This window comes from Elgaria multicarinata, chromosome 8, assembly GCF_023053635.1.
Source record: "Elgaria multicarinata webbii isolate HBS135686 ecotype San Diego chromosome 8, rElgMul1.1.pri, whole genome shotgun sequence".
Classification (NCBI taxonomy): Eukaryota; Metazoa; Chordata; class Lepidosauria; order Squamata; family Anguidae; genus Elgaria; species Elgaria multicarinata.
In genome coordinates, this window is record NC_086178.1 from 11,252,888 (window position 1) to 11,268,997 (window position 16,110).

At 47.7% G+C, this 16,110-nt stretch overlaps 1 protein-coding gene across 1 annotated transcript in view; it reads left to right on the plus strand.

The window, feature by feature from the left end:
* The first annotated feature begins 6,843 nt into the window (after positions 1-6,843).
* Positions 6,844-16,110, plus strand: part of ABCF3 (ATP binding cassette subfamily F member 3) — a 33,545-nt gene continuing 24,278 nt past the window's right edge. The window contains exons 1-6 of the mRNA XM_063131846.1: positions 6,844-6,957; positions 10,102-10,249; positions 10,941-11,020; positions 11,265-11,317; positions 12,466-12,563; positions 14,753-14,875. Of these exons, the coding sequence (XP_062987916.1) occupies positions 6,879-6,957; positions 10,102-10,249; positions 10,941-11,020; positions 11,265-11,317; positions 12,466-12,563; positions 14,753-14,875 (581 nt within the window). The 5' untranslated portion in view covers positions 6,844-6,878. The remainder of the gene's footprint in view (positions 6,958-10,101; positions 10,250-10,940; positions 11,021-11,264; positions 11,318-12,465; positions 12,564-14,752; positions 14,876-16,110) is intronic.

Genomic DNA, 16,110 nt, shown 5'->3' on the forward strand with positions numbered 1-16,110 from the left:
AACTCTCATTCTTTTTATTATTTAATTGTAAAACGACAGTCTGTATGACTGGCTATATGAACTGTCTCGCCTACAAAAGGGTGATACCCACTGATTTCTACTGAAATACATAAAAGAGCTTCAGTTGGTGACACCATTGAAGGGGGGGGAGAAGGAGCACCACAAAAGGGTGTGGAAAGAGAGGCTGGCTCTGGTGCTATACAGGAGGATAAGTGTAGGCTGTTATTTTAGGGTGACCATATTTGGGAAACCAAAAAAGAGGACACCTAGTGTGTGTGTGGGGAAGCAGCTTTCTGAGTCCTGCAGAAAGTACGTTATTCCCCCGCCACCTTAAAGAACCCGATTGGAGTGGAGGAGGGGAAAGGATTTCATTCTGTACCACCACCATCCACTCCAATTGGGGCCTTTTCTATAATGTCCACGAATGACCCACTTTCCCCTTTAAGACCTCAATTGGAGCTCGGGGTGGGGGAATGATGTGCCTCAAGAAAGCATGCCATTCACTCCTGCCATGCTAATGGCAGCCTTAAAGGGGAAAGTGTGTCATTCCAGGACATTATTGAAAATTATAGAAAATCCCCCGACACCATGGAAAGAACAAAAACCAGGACAAATCCGGGGAAATCCTGACAGTTGGTCACCCTATGTTATTTGTCAAAAGATAATGTTTTTATTTAAAAGTTCAAGAAGGCTCAACATTTCGGATCATCTTAAATAGTTTTTGGATAAGAAAACACAGGTCTCCACGAAGCCCTAGTTACCAGGAAAGCCTGGAAATATTTGAGATGTTTCCTCGAAACTATTCACCAAAAATTGTGCCAAGTCAAGGGAATGATATTCCTGTCAGCTTGAAGTAGCAAAGTGACAGCAAATGGCTAAAGTTCATGGCAGGTTACAGTGAATCAAAACTTTCTTCATTATATCATGTAAATATTTAATCTTACCACTTTGTTCCAGGTCAATCCTTCCACACAACCTGAGTAAACAGCGGCTTGTTCAAAAAGAAAGCTGCCATGTGACTTTATATGATGAAACCAAGATCAGCTGCCGTAATGCTCATATAATTATTAAAGAGACAGGGTGATTGTTTTAAGTGAAGACTAGGAATAATCATATAGGTCAAGAAAGGAGAGGGAAAGATCGATTTTATCATAGCTGGAATGAATGTATGGGATTTATTTACAGAAAAACAGGCAGATCCAATTTGTCATTTAAACCCCCTGGAGACAGTGGGCATGTTCCGATGACATGTAACCCACCACGGATCGCTTGAAAACATTATCAATGAAGGGTGTGTAGGGGAGCCACATGGCCCTGCTTGTAGTGGTTAGCATCCTGCTGCATGCCACGGGGTTCCCCTACCCACCCACTTGGTGGGAGGTGACCAGTCACGTGCATCGCCCAGCCACATCTCTGCTGCAACTTTGGAGCGAGGCTTTGGGCCTGTCTTGTGCATCCTCGTCTTGCTCTGGAGAAAAAAATGGGGGCAAATCCCCGACTTTTTACCCCCACAGCTTTGGCGGAAAGCCCCAGGGTGGGTGCGTTATTGCAACTGCATCATATAATCGACGCCATGCCACTGCACACCCACTCCAGGGCTTTCCGAGTTATTAGACAGCCCCTGGGAAACCCAATATTTATTTAGAATCGGAAAGCAAAATGGCTATGCTAAAGGTGGCTATTTAGCAAGCAGGAGTGCTCTGGAGTTCAAGTCCAGCTTTCCTCCAAACTTATAGGGAATAGAGAAAATCCGTAGTACCCAGAGAACATAACAGGGATTTAGTTTGTTTTAATTGTGGATTAAAGGGACATGCTAGGCAGGACTGTATTAATAGCCCTAACCAAATGTTAGTTCATCAGACTCTAATGAGCACAGAAGAAAACCAGGATCCAGCTGGTTCAAAGGAAGAGCAATTCAATCAGTCAGTGGGTATCTGGAAGGAAACTCTAGTCAGAGCTGAAAGGGAAATATTGCAATAATTGATAGGACCTGTGTGTAAGGATCAGGACCAAATCTACATGGGGAATTTACTCTGGTGCTACTGCGCCTCACACATGCGTGTGACACATGACGTTACCCCCAACTTAGATCACTTCTAGATTTTCTTGCTGTAAAAAAATTGCATTTTGCAAAGTCCTTTTGTGACAATTTTTCCAGTGACCACATCTTCCATGTGCTTTGGAATTCAGTGTGTCTCGCAAACTTGCAGTACTACTCGGGGTGGGGGGAGTAGGAGTGACTTCAGCAATGTGAGAAGGAATGGAAACCTGCATCAGCTAAGGGTGGCCCAACAGGAACAGAAGGAGTTAACCCTTCCTGGCAGCTTCGCCTTCCTCTAACCATGGGTTTTTTGTTTTTTTGTTTTTGTTGTTAATGAGTTTCTGTGCATCATTGCACCTTTGAATAAGCTTTAATGGATGAAGCACATGTTCTCCTTTCTCCTTTTTATTCCTTTGCCTCAAGGAACAACTAGCTGGCACGGATAACCACGTCTGCTTAGAAGTAAATTGCAATCTCTTCAGTGAGGCGTAGTCCTGAGGAAGTTAGCATGTTGCTTTTGGGATGCCTTTTTTAAAAAAAAAAAAAAAAAGAAAAGACATAAGAACATCAGAAGAGCCCTGCTGGATCAGGCCAAGGGTCCACATAGTCGAGCACTCTGTTCACACAGTGGCCAACCAGCTTTTGACCAGGGACTGACAAAACAGGACATGGTGCAATAGCACCCTCCCACCCATGCTCCCCAGCAACTGGTGCACATAGGCTTACAGCCTCGAATACTGGAGATAGCACACAACCATCAGGGCTAGTAGCCATTGATAGCCTTCTCCCCCAGGAATTTATCCAACTGCCTTTTAAACTCATCCAATTTGGTGGCCACCACTACATTTTGTGGTAGTGAGTTCCATAATTGAACTATGTGCTGTGTGAAGAAATGCTTCCTGTGGCCAACCGGCTTTTGACCAGGGTGTGACAAAACAGGACATGGTGAGGTAGCACCCTCACACCCATGTTCCCCAACAACTACTGTATACAGTATGCCTCTAATACTGGAGGTTGCACTTAGCTATCAGGTCAAGTAGCTATTGATAGCCTTCTCCTCCAGGAATTTATCAAACCCCCTTTTAAAGCCATCCAAATTGGTGGCCATCTTATCTTGAGGCAGTGAATTTCATAGTTTAGCAATGCGTTCTGCGAACAAGTCCTTATAGAATCATAGAATAGTAGAGTCGGAAGGGGCCTATAAGGCCATCGAGTCCAACCCCCTAAAGCATACTTGACAGATGGTTGTCCAGCTGCCTCTTGAAGGCCTATACTGTGGGAGAGCCCACAACCTCACTAGGTAACTGATTCCATTGTCGTACTGCTTTAACAGTCAGGAAGTTTTTCCTGATATTCAACCAGAATCTGGCTTCCTGTAACTTCAGCCCCTTATTCCATGTCCTGCACTCTGGGAGGATCGAGAAGAGATCCTGGCCCTCCTCCGTGTGACAACCTTTTAAGTATTTGAAGAGTGCTATCATGTCTCTCCTCAGTCTTCTCTTCTCCAAGCTAAACATGCCCAGTTCTTTCAGGCTCTCTTCATAGGGCTTTGTTTCCAGACCCCTGATCATCCTGGTTGCCCTCCTCTGAACGCTCTCCAGCTTGTCTGCGTCCTTCTTGAATTGTGGAGCCCAGAACTGGATGCAATACTCTAGATGAGGCCTAACCAGGGCCGAATAGAGAGGAACCAGTACCTCACGAAATTTGGAAGCTACACTTCTATTAATGCAGCCCAAAATAGCATTTGCCTTTCTTGCAGCCATATTGCACTGTTGGCTCATATTCAGCTTGTGATCTACAACAATTCCAAGATCCTTCTCGTTTGTAATATTGCTGAGCCAAGTATCCCCCATCTTGTAACTGTGCATTTGGTTTCTATTTCCTAGATGTAGAACTTGGCATTTATCCCTGTTAAATGTCATCCTGTTGTTTTCAGCCCAGCACTCCAGCCTATCAAGATCACTTTGAAGTTTGTTTCTGTCTTCCAGGCTATTAGCTATCCCACCCAATTTTGTGTCATCTGCAAATTTGATCAGCGTTCCCTGCACCTCCTCGTCCAAATCATTAATAAAAATGTTGAAGAGCACTGGGCCCAGGACTGAGCCCTGCGGCACCCCACTCGTTGCCTCCCCACAGTTTGAGAAGGTTCCGTTGATAAACATTCTTTGAGTCCGATTCTGTAGCCAACTGAGAATCCACCTAATAGTTGTTCCATCTAGCAACCTTTTTAGCTAGTTTGTTAATTCCTTTTATATGTCCTGAACCTCCCACCAATCAGCTTCATGGGATGAGCCCGGGTTCTAGTATTTTGAGAGAGGGAGAAAAATGTCTCCCTATCCACATTCTCCACACTATGCACCTTTTTCCAAGCTAAACAATCCCAGCAGTTGTAACCAACCTAAAAGAGATGGACGACTTAGATAGGGCAGGAGTGGGAGGTGAGAGATAATACCTAGAAATGGTATTATGGATGGTGAAAGAGGGATGTTCTTTGGCTGCTTCAAGGTGGAAAACTATCTGCTTGACCATGGAGGAGGAGGAGGAGTCGTGGCTCTCAGGCTGGAAGCAAGGAAGTGAACAGCTAAGGATAAGACCAAGAATAGGAACCTGTACAGGGCCAGAGGTTAGAGGTTTATGCACTTGGGCAGTTATCTATGGTGGAGTGTCATCACTTCTACTAGAAAACCAATTGCACAGTTATTGTAAGCCACACAACCAGGACCCCTGCGCTCTTTTGTATCTGGTTCAAGAGGGCAGGGCTCCTGCAGCTTTAACTATTGAGAAGAAGAGGGAATTTCACCAGGTGCTGCATGCATACAAATGACAACTGCTGAAATTCCCTTTTCTCCTCAACTGTTAAAGATACAAGAGCCCTGTCCTTGTTTTCATATGATCACTGTATATTAATTGTATTACATGTTCTTAACTGCATTACAAATAATATATAGAGATAAAAATATTATAATGACTCGGGATGTAATGCTGTGCTATTGCCATCTCTTGAAGCTCTGGAAAATTGTTGCTGTTTATTATTATTATTATTATTATTAATAATAATAATAATAATAATAATATCATTTCTATACCGCCCAATGACCGAAGCTCTCGGGGCGGTTCACAACAATTCACAAAAAATACAAGCAACAACATTATGTAACATTACATAATAGAACGTTATGATAAAACATAGTCTACAACATTTTAACCTACAAAATTAAAAACAATTTGAACAGCTAAAAACAATTTCAAGAAACAATTTCAATAACAGACCTGTTCAAAACACCTAACATAACTGTCCCATCATATGCCAATTAAATGCCTAGGAGCACAGGGCAGTCTTAACGTGATGCTGAAAAGATGACAGTGCCAGGCAGGCCTCAGGGGGAAGCTCACAGTCAGGGGGCCACCACTGAGAAGACCCTCTTCCTTGTTGCCACCTTTTGAGCCTCCCTTGGAAGTGGCATTTGGAAGGCAGCTTCAGATGTTGATTGTAGTATCCAGGTATGTTCAGGTCAGGACAGGCATTCTGTAAGGTATTGAGCCCTGAGCCATATAAGGCTTTATAGGTTAAAACCAACATGTTGAATCCAGTCGGAAACATACAGGCAGCCAATTCAGGCAGGCTAGAATTGGTCTTATATGCTTCTGGTCCCAGTTATTAAACTGGCTGTTGCATTTTGCACAGCTGTAGCTTCTGATCAGTCATCAAGGGTACTACAGTATATTACAGTAATTTAACCTGGAGTTTACCAGAGCATAGGTTATCCCTGCCCAGATAGGGCATAGCTGGGCTGGTTGAAGGCACTCTGCCACCGAGGTCACCTGTGCCTCAAATGATAGAGATGGCTCCAGGAGAACAAACTCATTCAAGGGGAGTGCAATGCCACCCAGAATAGGTTGAGCACCCTCAATCTGGTCAGACGAACCACTGCATCTCTGTCTTGTCTGGGTTGAGTTCCAGTTTTTTAGCCCTCATCCAGTTCATTGTGGCAGCCAGGCAGAGATTTAGCACATCCACAGCCCTTGTTCACTCACGGAGAAAGTAAATGGATTATCTAGCGCAGCTCCATACTGCCATCTGGTGGCATAGACTGAATATGCCAGAAATATACTATTACTTAGCGGAGTTGTCCGTATTAGGGGTGTGCACGGACCCCCCTCTCCGCTTCATTTTAAGATCCGCCATTTTCGGATTGGCCCGCTCCGCCCCGCCCCCACTCCGCCTGTACCCACTCCGCTCCGCTCGGAGCTCCGGATCCGGATCGGAGCTCCGTTCCCCCCCCCCAAAGGGGGGGTTAACGGGCCCTGCCGCCATCGTCGCCCATGCGGCGACGGCGGCAGAGCCCGGTAAGGACGGGGGGCCTTACCTGCCTCCGTCCGTGGTCCGTCGCCGTCTTCAATTGAGCCCGCGGTTCCACTCGTCATCTCTCACGAATCTATCCCTCTAGTAAAACGACCAACCCTCTAATCAAGCCTTTCCCAAGCCGGCGCCTTCCAGATCTGTCAGGCTACAACTCCCACCATCCCCAGCCAACAGGGTCCAATGGGAGTTGTTGTAGTCCAATACATCCGGAGGGCGCCGGGTTGGGGACTGTTGCTTTTGCGCGTCCCGATTTCACCCACGCACCCTTTCCGGACGCCATTTCCTAAGTAGGGAAATCTTGCCTCGCGCCCCCAGCATCCTTTGCGCTCGGCAAAAGGAAGAGGGAAAGACGCCGGCTGCGTCGTTTCCGCCCCGCCCCTCCCTCTCGAGAGACTACATTTCCCGGCAACCCCTGCGGTGGCTGAGGCTGCTGCCGGTGGCTGAGGAAGGCCCTGAGGCCGGGCGGCAGCGGCGATGATGGCGGCCTCCTGCGCGGAGATCTTGCGGAGGGAATTCCCGGAACTCGATGGGGAGATGTTCGATTACGTGACCGGTGAGGCTGAGGGAGACGAAGGCCGGCCGGGTAGGCCCGGGTTCCGCCATCTCGCCCGAGCTGAGCCCGGCCGGTCTTCCCAGCGTGGCTGTCTCCAGCTGCCCCTGAGGCGGCGGTGGCCGAGGGTGGGTCGGTGGGCGAAGAGACAGAGCTCCAAGGGTGCTGCCTGCGGCGGCGGTGGGCAGAGCGGCCCGGGCAGGGGAACCAACCGGCCGCTTGCTGCGTCCCTGGTTGAACCCCGGACTCCACAGAGCTCAGCGGGGCGGGTGACTTGGGCAGGTTGCTTGGGCGAAGGCATGTGGTCGGGGTGAGGAGGCGACTCTGACATGAAATAAGTAAAAATGACGTCTTTGGTTCAAACAATCACAAGATTTTCTAAACGCCAAAATGTGTTGTAATGGAATTTCTCCCCCCCCTTTATTTATTTATTTATTTATTTATTTATTTATTATTTCATTTCTACACCGCCCAATAGCTGAAGCTCTCTGGGTAAACACAAATACAATTTTTTAACCTTTACCTGCACCCCCTTTTTAACCTTTACCTGCATCCCCCTTTTTAACCTTTACCCCTTTTTAACCTTTACCCTTTTTTAACCTTTACCTCATACCCCCTTTTTAACCTTTACCTGCACCCCCTTTTTAACCCTTACCCCTTTTTAACCTTTACCTGCATACCCCCTTTTACCTTTACCCCTTTTTAACCTTTACCTGCACCCCCTTTTTAACCCTTACCCGCACCCCCTTTTTAACCCTTACTCCTTTTTAACCTTTACCTGCATCCCCTTTTTAACCCTTACCCCTTTTTAACCTTTACCTGCATCCCCCCTTTTACCTTTACCTGCATCCCCTTTAACCCTTTTTAAACCTTTATCTGTGTCCACATGTACGAGTCTTTTAAGGTCAGTGGGGCTCATTCCCAGGTTAAGTAGGTGCAGGATTGCAGCTGAAGTCTAATATGAGGGAAGGCAACTTCCCTCATATTTATAGGCTTTCTGACCCCATAGATGTGGTACAGGTTAGGGGCTGTCACCCACTGAAGGCTTCAAAAATGATGATGATGGATTTAAAATATTGTAGTGAGTTAATGGATGTGATGTTCAGGAAGAGGTTTTAAGCTAAGTAGTGGAATCATGTTACTGTTTCTCAGAGTATTTGGAGAGGAAGAGAGACGACAAAGCTATGTCATTCATAGAATCCTTTAATGGGAGATAAATCTGTTTAAATTTTGTTAATCTGTTATTGATTGATGGATGAATGGATGAAGAAATTAGGGTGCTTAAGATACATGTATATGCTTAGTTTAACCATCTGTCACAGACTTTCCCAACCTGGCCCTATCTAGATACGCTGGAATATGATCTCCACCATTCCCAGCCAACATATGAAGAAACTCAACAGCGGGAGGTGATGAATTTGGGAAAGACTCTGACAGTTGCAGTACATTCAAACATGTTTATTTTGTATAAGTGCTTATCATGGGTCAAAAGAGTGAAAATATGTCCTGATGAACCATATCTACTGAGACAGGAAGCAGATGAATCTAACTCGACATGTATGTCCGACAGGCAGTGCCTGCCCAAGGCCTCAGGAAAAGTTCTTTCTTTGCCAACATAACATCAGAAGAGCCCTGCAGGATCAGATCAAGGGTCCATCCAGCCCAGCATTATGTGCACACATTGGCCAGCCAACTACCTGTGAGCAACCCACAAGTAGGATACAAGTGCAACAGCATCCTCCCACTTGTGGAGGATGCATTCCCTTAACCATTTTGTGGTTAAGCAGCATGGTTTAGCGTGTTGTCTGAACCAGACCACTGTAAGTGGGACATTTATTTTGCCCTTGGGATTGTACTTCAAGTATGAAATTACTCGAAGTTGCTTTTAATTTTTTCCACTCTCAGCTGAATATCTGACACATCGCTTTTCTGATTTATATCATGTGCACCCCTGATCCTAAAGATGTTTAGAAGTAAGTCCCATTGATTTTAACTGGATTTGCTTCTGGAGAAAAATGCAGCCTTGACAAGTTGCTTCTTCTCTGAAGCCCTGGATCCCATCATCCCCCAGCAATTACTCAAGAGTTCCAGAATGTTCTGTTCTTTGCCCCCTTTCTCTCCTCCCACCCCCACCCCCACCCCCGGCCTTCCAAGGTCTTATTTTGAAAACCGCTGCAGTATCTGGGGGAGAGGGGCTGCTTCACAAATGGAGGAGGGGTACATATGCAACATTGTACTAGGAAAGAATAAATCCCAGATAGTGGCTGAATCACCTCACAAGCGACATGCACAAGGTCACACTTGTTTTACTCTGAATTATATAACTGTTCCTTCTACTGTTGTAGTCAGTACTGTAACTTAGGTCTGCACTATAACAGGAAGAGGAGAAAACATCCCTGACCATTCTTTAGCCATGTGGTATATAAGAATGGTAAATTTCTCTTGAGGTGTAAATAACGCTTCCCTTGAAAACATGTCTGATAATTCCCTCTTCCGCCTTCCCCTGACAATGTCTGAGGAAGGGGACTGTCATTCTCCCAGCTGTCCCTGCTCCGATGTGCTCCATCCTTCCTTAGTAGCCTGTTGCATTGCTTACCTGCTCCTAGTTGGTTATTAGGGGAGACGGGTATGTGTAAAGTTTAAGATGGACCTGATTAGCACAGAACCTTCTATTCGTAGCTTGAAAGAGGCAGGGAAAAAGGATAACCAGATGTTAAGGGAAATACAGAGTGCTTTCCTTAAACTGGTTTTGTTGGAGATCCACTTATGCTGAGCAGAAATCCTAGGACTCAAGTCTATAGGTAAGCAGTAGTTCTTAAATCTTAAGTAACCATCCTTTTATCTGACAGGGCATAGAAGGAACTTTCCTTAACTAGCATCTCCACTTGGCAGATGCTTTTGTTTTGCAAGACCAGCTAGGGTGAAGGAAGGATCAGATGGTCTTCCAGCTCTCTGTGGTGATGGCTCTCTCTTTAGCCCAGAGTTGGGTGTGAGCTGTGATAGGCTGTGGGAATTGGGAGGTCAAAGCTCATGGTGAGTGGGCCAGGTTGAGTTCTTGTCCCTCTTCCAAATGAGTTGCCGGTTGAGCCTATAAAAAAGGCAGGGGACTCAGCCATGCATCAACCATGTTTTGCATTCCCTTGGCAGGGGTTCTACATAGCGGCAGTTCAGACTTTGAGTCAGTGGATGATCTGTTTGAAGCGGTCGGGGAGCTCTTGCAGGATGTGGCCAGGGACTCCAAAGATGACGAGGACATCCGTGCTATCTGCCAGCGGATGTACAACACCCTTCACCTGTAAGTTCCCTCCAAGTGATATTGGCTGGGGGGGGGGGGCACAAGAGAATCTCAGGTTCTCATTGGAAAGCGTTGTGAGCATGCACAAGGGATTAAACCAATGATGATAGTTTAATACAGCCAGCTGATGGGGCATCAGCCAAGGCTTCACCCTTTAGTACGCTCCTTCAGGGCGTGCGGGGAGTAGGATTCCTGCTGTTGCCAGTTGGATTCCCCTGTGTGCTACAGGCCCTTCCGATTGGGAGGGTGTGTGGCACGTTAAGAGCTTTGCTTCCCCTGTGCCCTCCCCAATGGAGAAAGGCGCAGAGCAGGCAAAGCTGGGTCCTTGATCAAAGCCCCAGTGGGACGAGTGCCAGCTGGCACTTTGGCCAAGGACTGGATGATGTCTGGGAACATGCCACACACACCCCCGCCCCTGACATCATCTGTCCCCCACCCGCATTTAAATTTCCCAACCCTACTTCTGCGGATCCAGATTCTGCAAGGATTTTTACGCGGGTTGAATTGCAGAACTTTTGCAGCCCCCGTACTTTTGTACGCTTCCTGCATGGGTTGCAGGCCAGGATGCTGGGCTGTAGGACTGTTCTGATCACGCGTTCCCCCACCCCGGCCCAAATGATGAATAAATCAACACTGGTGAGTAAATGAATACATCCCGAAGCCTCTTAACTAATTCTCTTGTACCTGACAGGGATAGCGAAAGCTCCCAGAGAAACAGGCAGGTGCTCCTGGATGCCCCGATTCAGCTTTCTCAGATCACAGATAGTTACGGTGAGTAGCGCTGACAGAGGGTTTCGTTGCCTCTATGCTTCCCAGAGCTCCTTCCATTATGCTCCAGCACCACAAGATCAGTGGCACTGGCGCACGTTTAGGACACCAGGGAATGAATACTTCCATATTTATTGCCTATGGAGCGGTGCTGTCTTAAGGAGGGGGCATGGGGAAAGAGGGGCAAGGTTGAGGCTGCTGAGATTTGTACAACTAGATGTTTCACTGCCTCTCTTGCCGATTGCAGATTCTAGCTTGGACCTGCTGCCGGGGCTGCTGCTGAAGAGAGACCAGAACTCGGTAAGGGCACCAATGCTGGTGGGTCCCATTACTGTTGACTCCCCCAAGTGCTGAGTCAGCTGCAGTTAAGAGCACTGGAGTGGCAACAGCTCCTGGCTCTCTAGAGGCTTCTTGTACCCTGTCTGCCTTGACGCCCTGCGGCTTCTTCGCCTTATGCTGTCATGATGCTAAGACTCACCTGTGTCCCGGCTTCTTTCCTCAGACACGGTTCAGAGATGCGGGTGTATCTTGTAATCGTAGGGTGGGCGGGGGCAAAACGGCCTTCATGGCCAATCCTGTGTACCTAGGATTAGGTACCTACCTCTCCTATTCTATTCTGGAGCATCTCCCCTATGAGGGAAAGTGGCAACAGCTGGGGTTGTGTAGCTTGGAAAAAGGGAGGCTAAGGGGAGACACGATAGAGGTGTACAAAATGATGCTTGGTGTGGAGAATGTGGAGACATTTTTCTCCCTGTCTCAAAATACTAGAACCCAAGGGGGTCATCCCATGAAACTCATCGGTGGAAGATTCAGTACAGATAAAAGGAAGGACTTTTTCACAAAGTGCATAGTTAAACATTGAGCAGGGGGTTGGACTCGATGTCTTATAGGTCCCTTCCAACTCTACTGTTCTATGATTCTATGAAACTCTGGAATTCACTAGTGATGGCCACCCATTTGGACGGCTTTAAAAGGGGGTTGGATAAATTCCTGGAGGAGAAGGCTATCAATGGCTACTAGCCCTGATGGTTGTGTGCTACCTCCAGTATTCAAGGCTGTAAGCCTGTGTGCGCTAGTTGCTGGGGAACATGGGTAGGAGGTTGCTGCTGCACCATGTCCTGCTTTGTTGATCCCTGGCCGATAGCTGTTTGGCCACTGTGTGAACAGAGTGCTGGGCTAGATGGAGCCTTGGTCTGATCCAGCATCAGGGCTCTTCTTAAGTTCTTATCATCCCCATCCCATTCAATCTATGCATTCCATTCTACAATGTGCTTTGGTTGGATGGAAGGGGTGTGTGTGTGTGTGTGTGTGTGTATGCAGGGGGAGGGAGTAGCCTAACTGTGCCATTACAGCGAGCAGATCTGGAGAGTACAAGGAAAAAAAGCAGCTATTTTGGAGATGTTGCCCGCGTCCTGATGTTTGCTTCTGCTCCATCTCCTGTATTACAGATTGTGAATGCCAAGAAACTGGAGAAAGCGGAGGCTCGCCTGAAAGCAAAGCAGAGCAAGAAGCAGGAGCGGGATTCCTTCAAGTCTGGCAGCCCGTTGTGAGTGGGGGACATATCAGCTTTGAGTGGGGAGGGGGCTTCCTGAGAGACTGGCAGCAAGAAATACTCAAATCAGTGAACAAAATACTAAAGCCATGTGCAGAAATCTTGGAGCTGATGCTGATTAGCTTTCTATGGATTTTGGGGTTTTGTTGTTGTTGTTTTTTAAAAAATATTGGGGTGTGTGGTGGAAGGAATACTGACCATGGGAGATACTTGGGGAAGATGGGATTGCTTTGCTGTCTCTTTAAAGTGAATGTACCTTACCCTGGTATTTAGCATGGTTTCCCATTGAACACAGCACAAAACAATATAAATATTACTCCCTCCTTCCATTCCAAACCAATGTGGGCAAATTGATACCGCCTGATAGTACAATTCTTGTGCCTTTTTGTTGCTGGTGGGCAAATGGCAGCCACCTTTCAGCTGGTACGAACAGCTGTTGGTCGTAAGAGCTGCTTCGCACATCCACACACAAGAGCTGGTTCATCGCTTGATGCCTCGTCTGTGTGACCAGGTTAGAGAGAATTTTCATCCCCTTTATCCTTAACGGTGGGGTCAGTTGGTTCGCACATTCATCACAAGTGAGCGGAAAAGGACTGATGCTCATGCATGTGTGAAGTGACCTCGAGTGTAAGAGTGCCACGGTGTATATACTAAAAGCCTCCCTGCTCCCAGCTTCTTGCTCCATAGCTTAAAAGGCCTGTCCAGACAAAGCAATTTCATGTTGCTTGTGAAAGTTCTGGGCACAATTCTTGCAGCTAATTCAGACTGACGAAAGCCCTACATTGCTTCAGTCCCATAAAGCTTGGCACCCATCTTTCCTCAGTGTCCTTCCTTGTGTACTGGGAGCCTTTGGATGGAGCAGATTTTTTAAAACAACAACAACAACAACACCTCTGTTCTTGGGGCTTGGTAGCCCCCTTCAGAGGGTTTTCAGGATGTGGCTGCTTAAAATGCTTCTCTGGGTGTCAGCGTTCATTCGATAGCCCTATCAAGGGGCTTCATCCAGTGAGCTATAAATAGAATCATAGAGTTGGAAGGGGCCTATAAGGCCATCGAGTCCAACCCCCTGCTCAGTGCAGGAATACCATGGCAGGCTGTAGGGAGAGAGGCCATCTTTCGGGCTGTTGCTTCAAGCCCTTATCTGATGTGTAGAGAGGACCTGCACTTCCCCACGAACTGTGTGCGGGACGAGCACAGAGTCCCAGCCTGCCCCTACTCCTCCTGCCTGATAGCATCTAGTTAGCCCTAGCCCGGGGCCTTTTCAGTGACATTTTCTGTACAAATCAGACCAATGGTTGATGAAGTGGCCAACCTGGACCTGGACCACTTCAGACTGTGGGGAGGAGGAGGAGGAGGGAGGCTCACCGGATGATGGAATGCCCTTCCCTACAAAGCCGTTTCCTGCACATAGAAAATTAGGATTTGCGGGATGAGGGGGGGGCGGATTCTCACCTGTGAGCAGGGGCCCTTTTCTTCATGGTGAAGCATTCTATCACATGAGATCTCGCCTGAAGTGAAACTGGCAGACCGTCTCTGTGAGCCCTGGTTTTGTAGTGCTTGGGAAGGGAGATGCAGCCGATCTAATCCAGGGGTGTTGAATTCTCTTCCAGAGAAACTCTTGGAGAATGCATCCCAGGGCAGGGCCGGGCCGGGTCAAAGGCAAGAGGGTGTAATTGAGCTTAAAGCTCTTAACTGCCCCTAACTAAGCCTTAGGAGAAGCATCTCAACCACACATCCATAGGGAGTGTGGGGTCCTCCCTTCCTCTGGAATTCCCTGCCTCCAGAGGTCAGGCAGGCGCAAACTTCGTATTCTTTCTGGCGCCTCCTGAAAACGTCGTTGTTCCAGGAAGCCTTCCCTTAACAATCAGCCACAGTTGTATTTTTAATGTGTTTTTATTCAGCTTTTATTTATTTGTCCATCGCTCCGAAATTCTTGAGTGGGGATTGATTTATAAATATTGTAAATAAATAAAGAAGTAAACCTCTTTAGAATGGGGGGGGGGAGGAAATTTCCCCCAAAACTGGGAAGCCGCTAAGCAATCAGCCACTTGCAGTGGCGGGGGGAAGAGGGAAAGTCCAAGGAAAGGGCAGGGTGGCCGTCTGGGGGACCCAAAAAGGGCAGGGGGAGAAGTGTTCCCTTTGCCCATCGTGAATGCTGCCTTCTTGTTCCATGCCTGCGGCAGGGTACTCGAAGAGGCATCTGCCAGCCAAGCTGCCAGCAAGAAGGAGACCCGCCTGGAGACATCTGGCAAGAACAAGTCCTACGACGTGCGCATTGAAAACTTCGACGTGTCCTTCGGTGAGCGGTGAGTCCTAGCAGACTGGCGGAGGAGAGGCTTGCAGGCAGCCAGCTTTGCAAGGCGGCTCTCCCAGCTGGTCATGCTTCGCCCAGCTTAAGAGTACTGCAACGCCTTATCCGTGGGGCTGCATTTGAAAGCCACCCGGAAACCTCTGCCAGTTCAAAACACAGCTGGGGCTGGCGGCTGAGAGCGCGTCTTGCTGGTGCCAAAACAGCTGTTCCCCAGTCTGGGTCTGTTCATAGTTCAAAGTGCTGGCGCTTACCTTTTAAAGTCCTTTGTGGCTTGGGATCTGGGAACTTGGAAGGTGGTCTACCCTAGCCTTCCTCAGACTAGCACCTTCTAATTGTCTGGGATTACAACTCCCATTGATGCAGGGCGCCCGGTTGGGAAAGGCTAGCCTGTTCCAAATTGAGCCTGGCTGCGTGCTCAGATAATCTTTTGAGGCTCTCCCAAAGAGAGCCAGTTTTCAAAATAGATTTTATCCCCCTGTTCTCTATGGTTTTGAGCCTCGTGTGGCGCAGGGTGGTAAGCGTCAATTACTGCAGCCGAAACTCTCCCCACAGCCTGAGTTCGATCCCAGCGGAAGCTGGTTCTCAGGCAGCCGGCTCAGGTCGACTCAGCCTTCCGTCCTTCCGAGGTCGGTAAAATGAGTACCCAGCTAGCTGGGGGAAAGGTAACTGCGACTGGGGAAGGCAATGGCAAACCACCCCGCTACAGAATCTGCCAAGAAAACATCAGCAAAAGCAGGCATCTCTCTAGGAGTCAGCAATGACTCAAGTGCTTGAGTTGCTTTCCTTTCCTTTCCTTCGCTATGGTTTGGGATGCAACTGACCACCCAGCACTCTCAATTGGAAAGGGACAGGACTGCCGTGAAATACCCAATGATTGATCTATTGGTATAAGATCAGAGCCTAATTGTGTAGCATTTAACAGTGCTGCTGTCTTTCACTTGGGCGATGTCAGGGGCAAAGTCAGAGTACTCATTAATTAGCAACAGCCTTGGATCAGATGGGAGTGAGATTAAGGAAAGAAAAGGAGCTATCAAAGTTAGCCTCATGCTCAATTTAGTTAGAGTGAGGACATGTTTCTGAGTTGGTTTTCCAGTCTTGAAAGATATTTAATTCTTTAAATACTGAATCTGTAGAGATCTTATCTGACTTGCCCTTAACATGGTAGTCCACCAGTCTATCTTCCTCCTCCCTATCCTGGGTCAGCAAGCCCGTCTGGGCTGCCACTGTCAA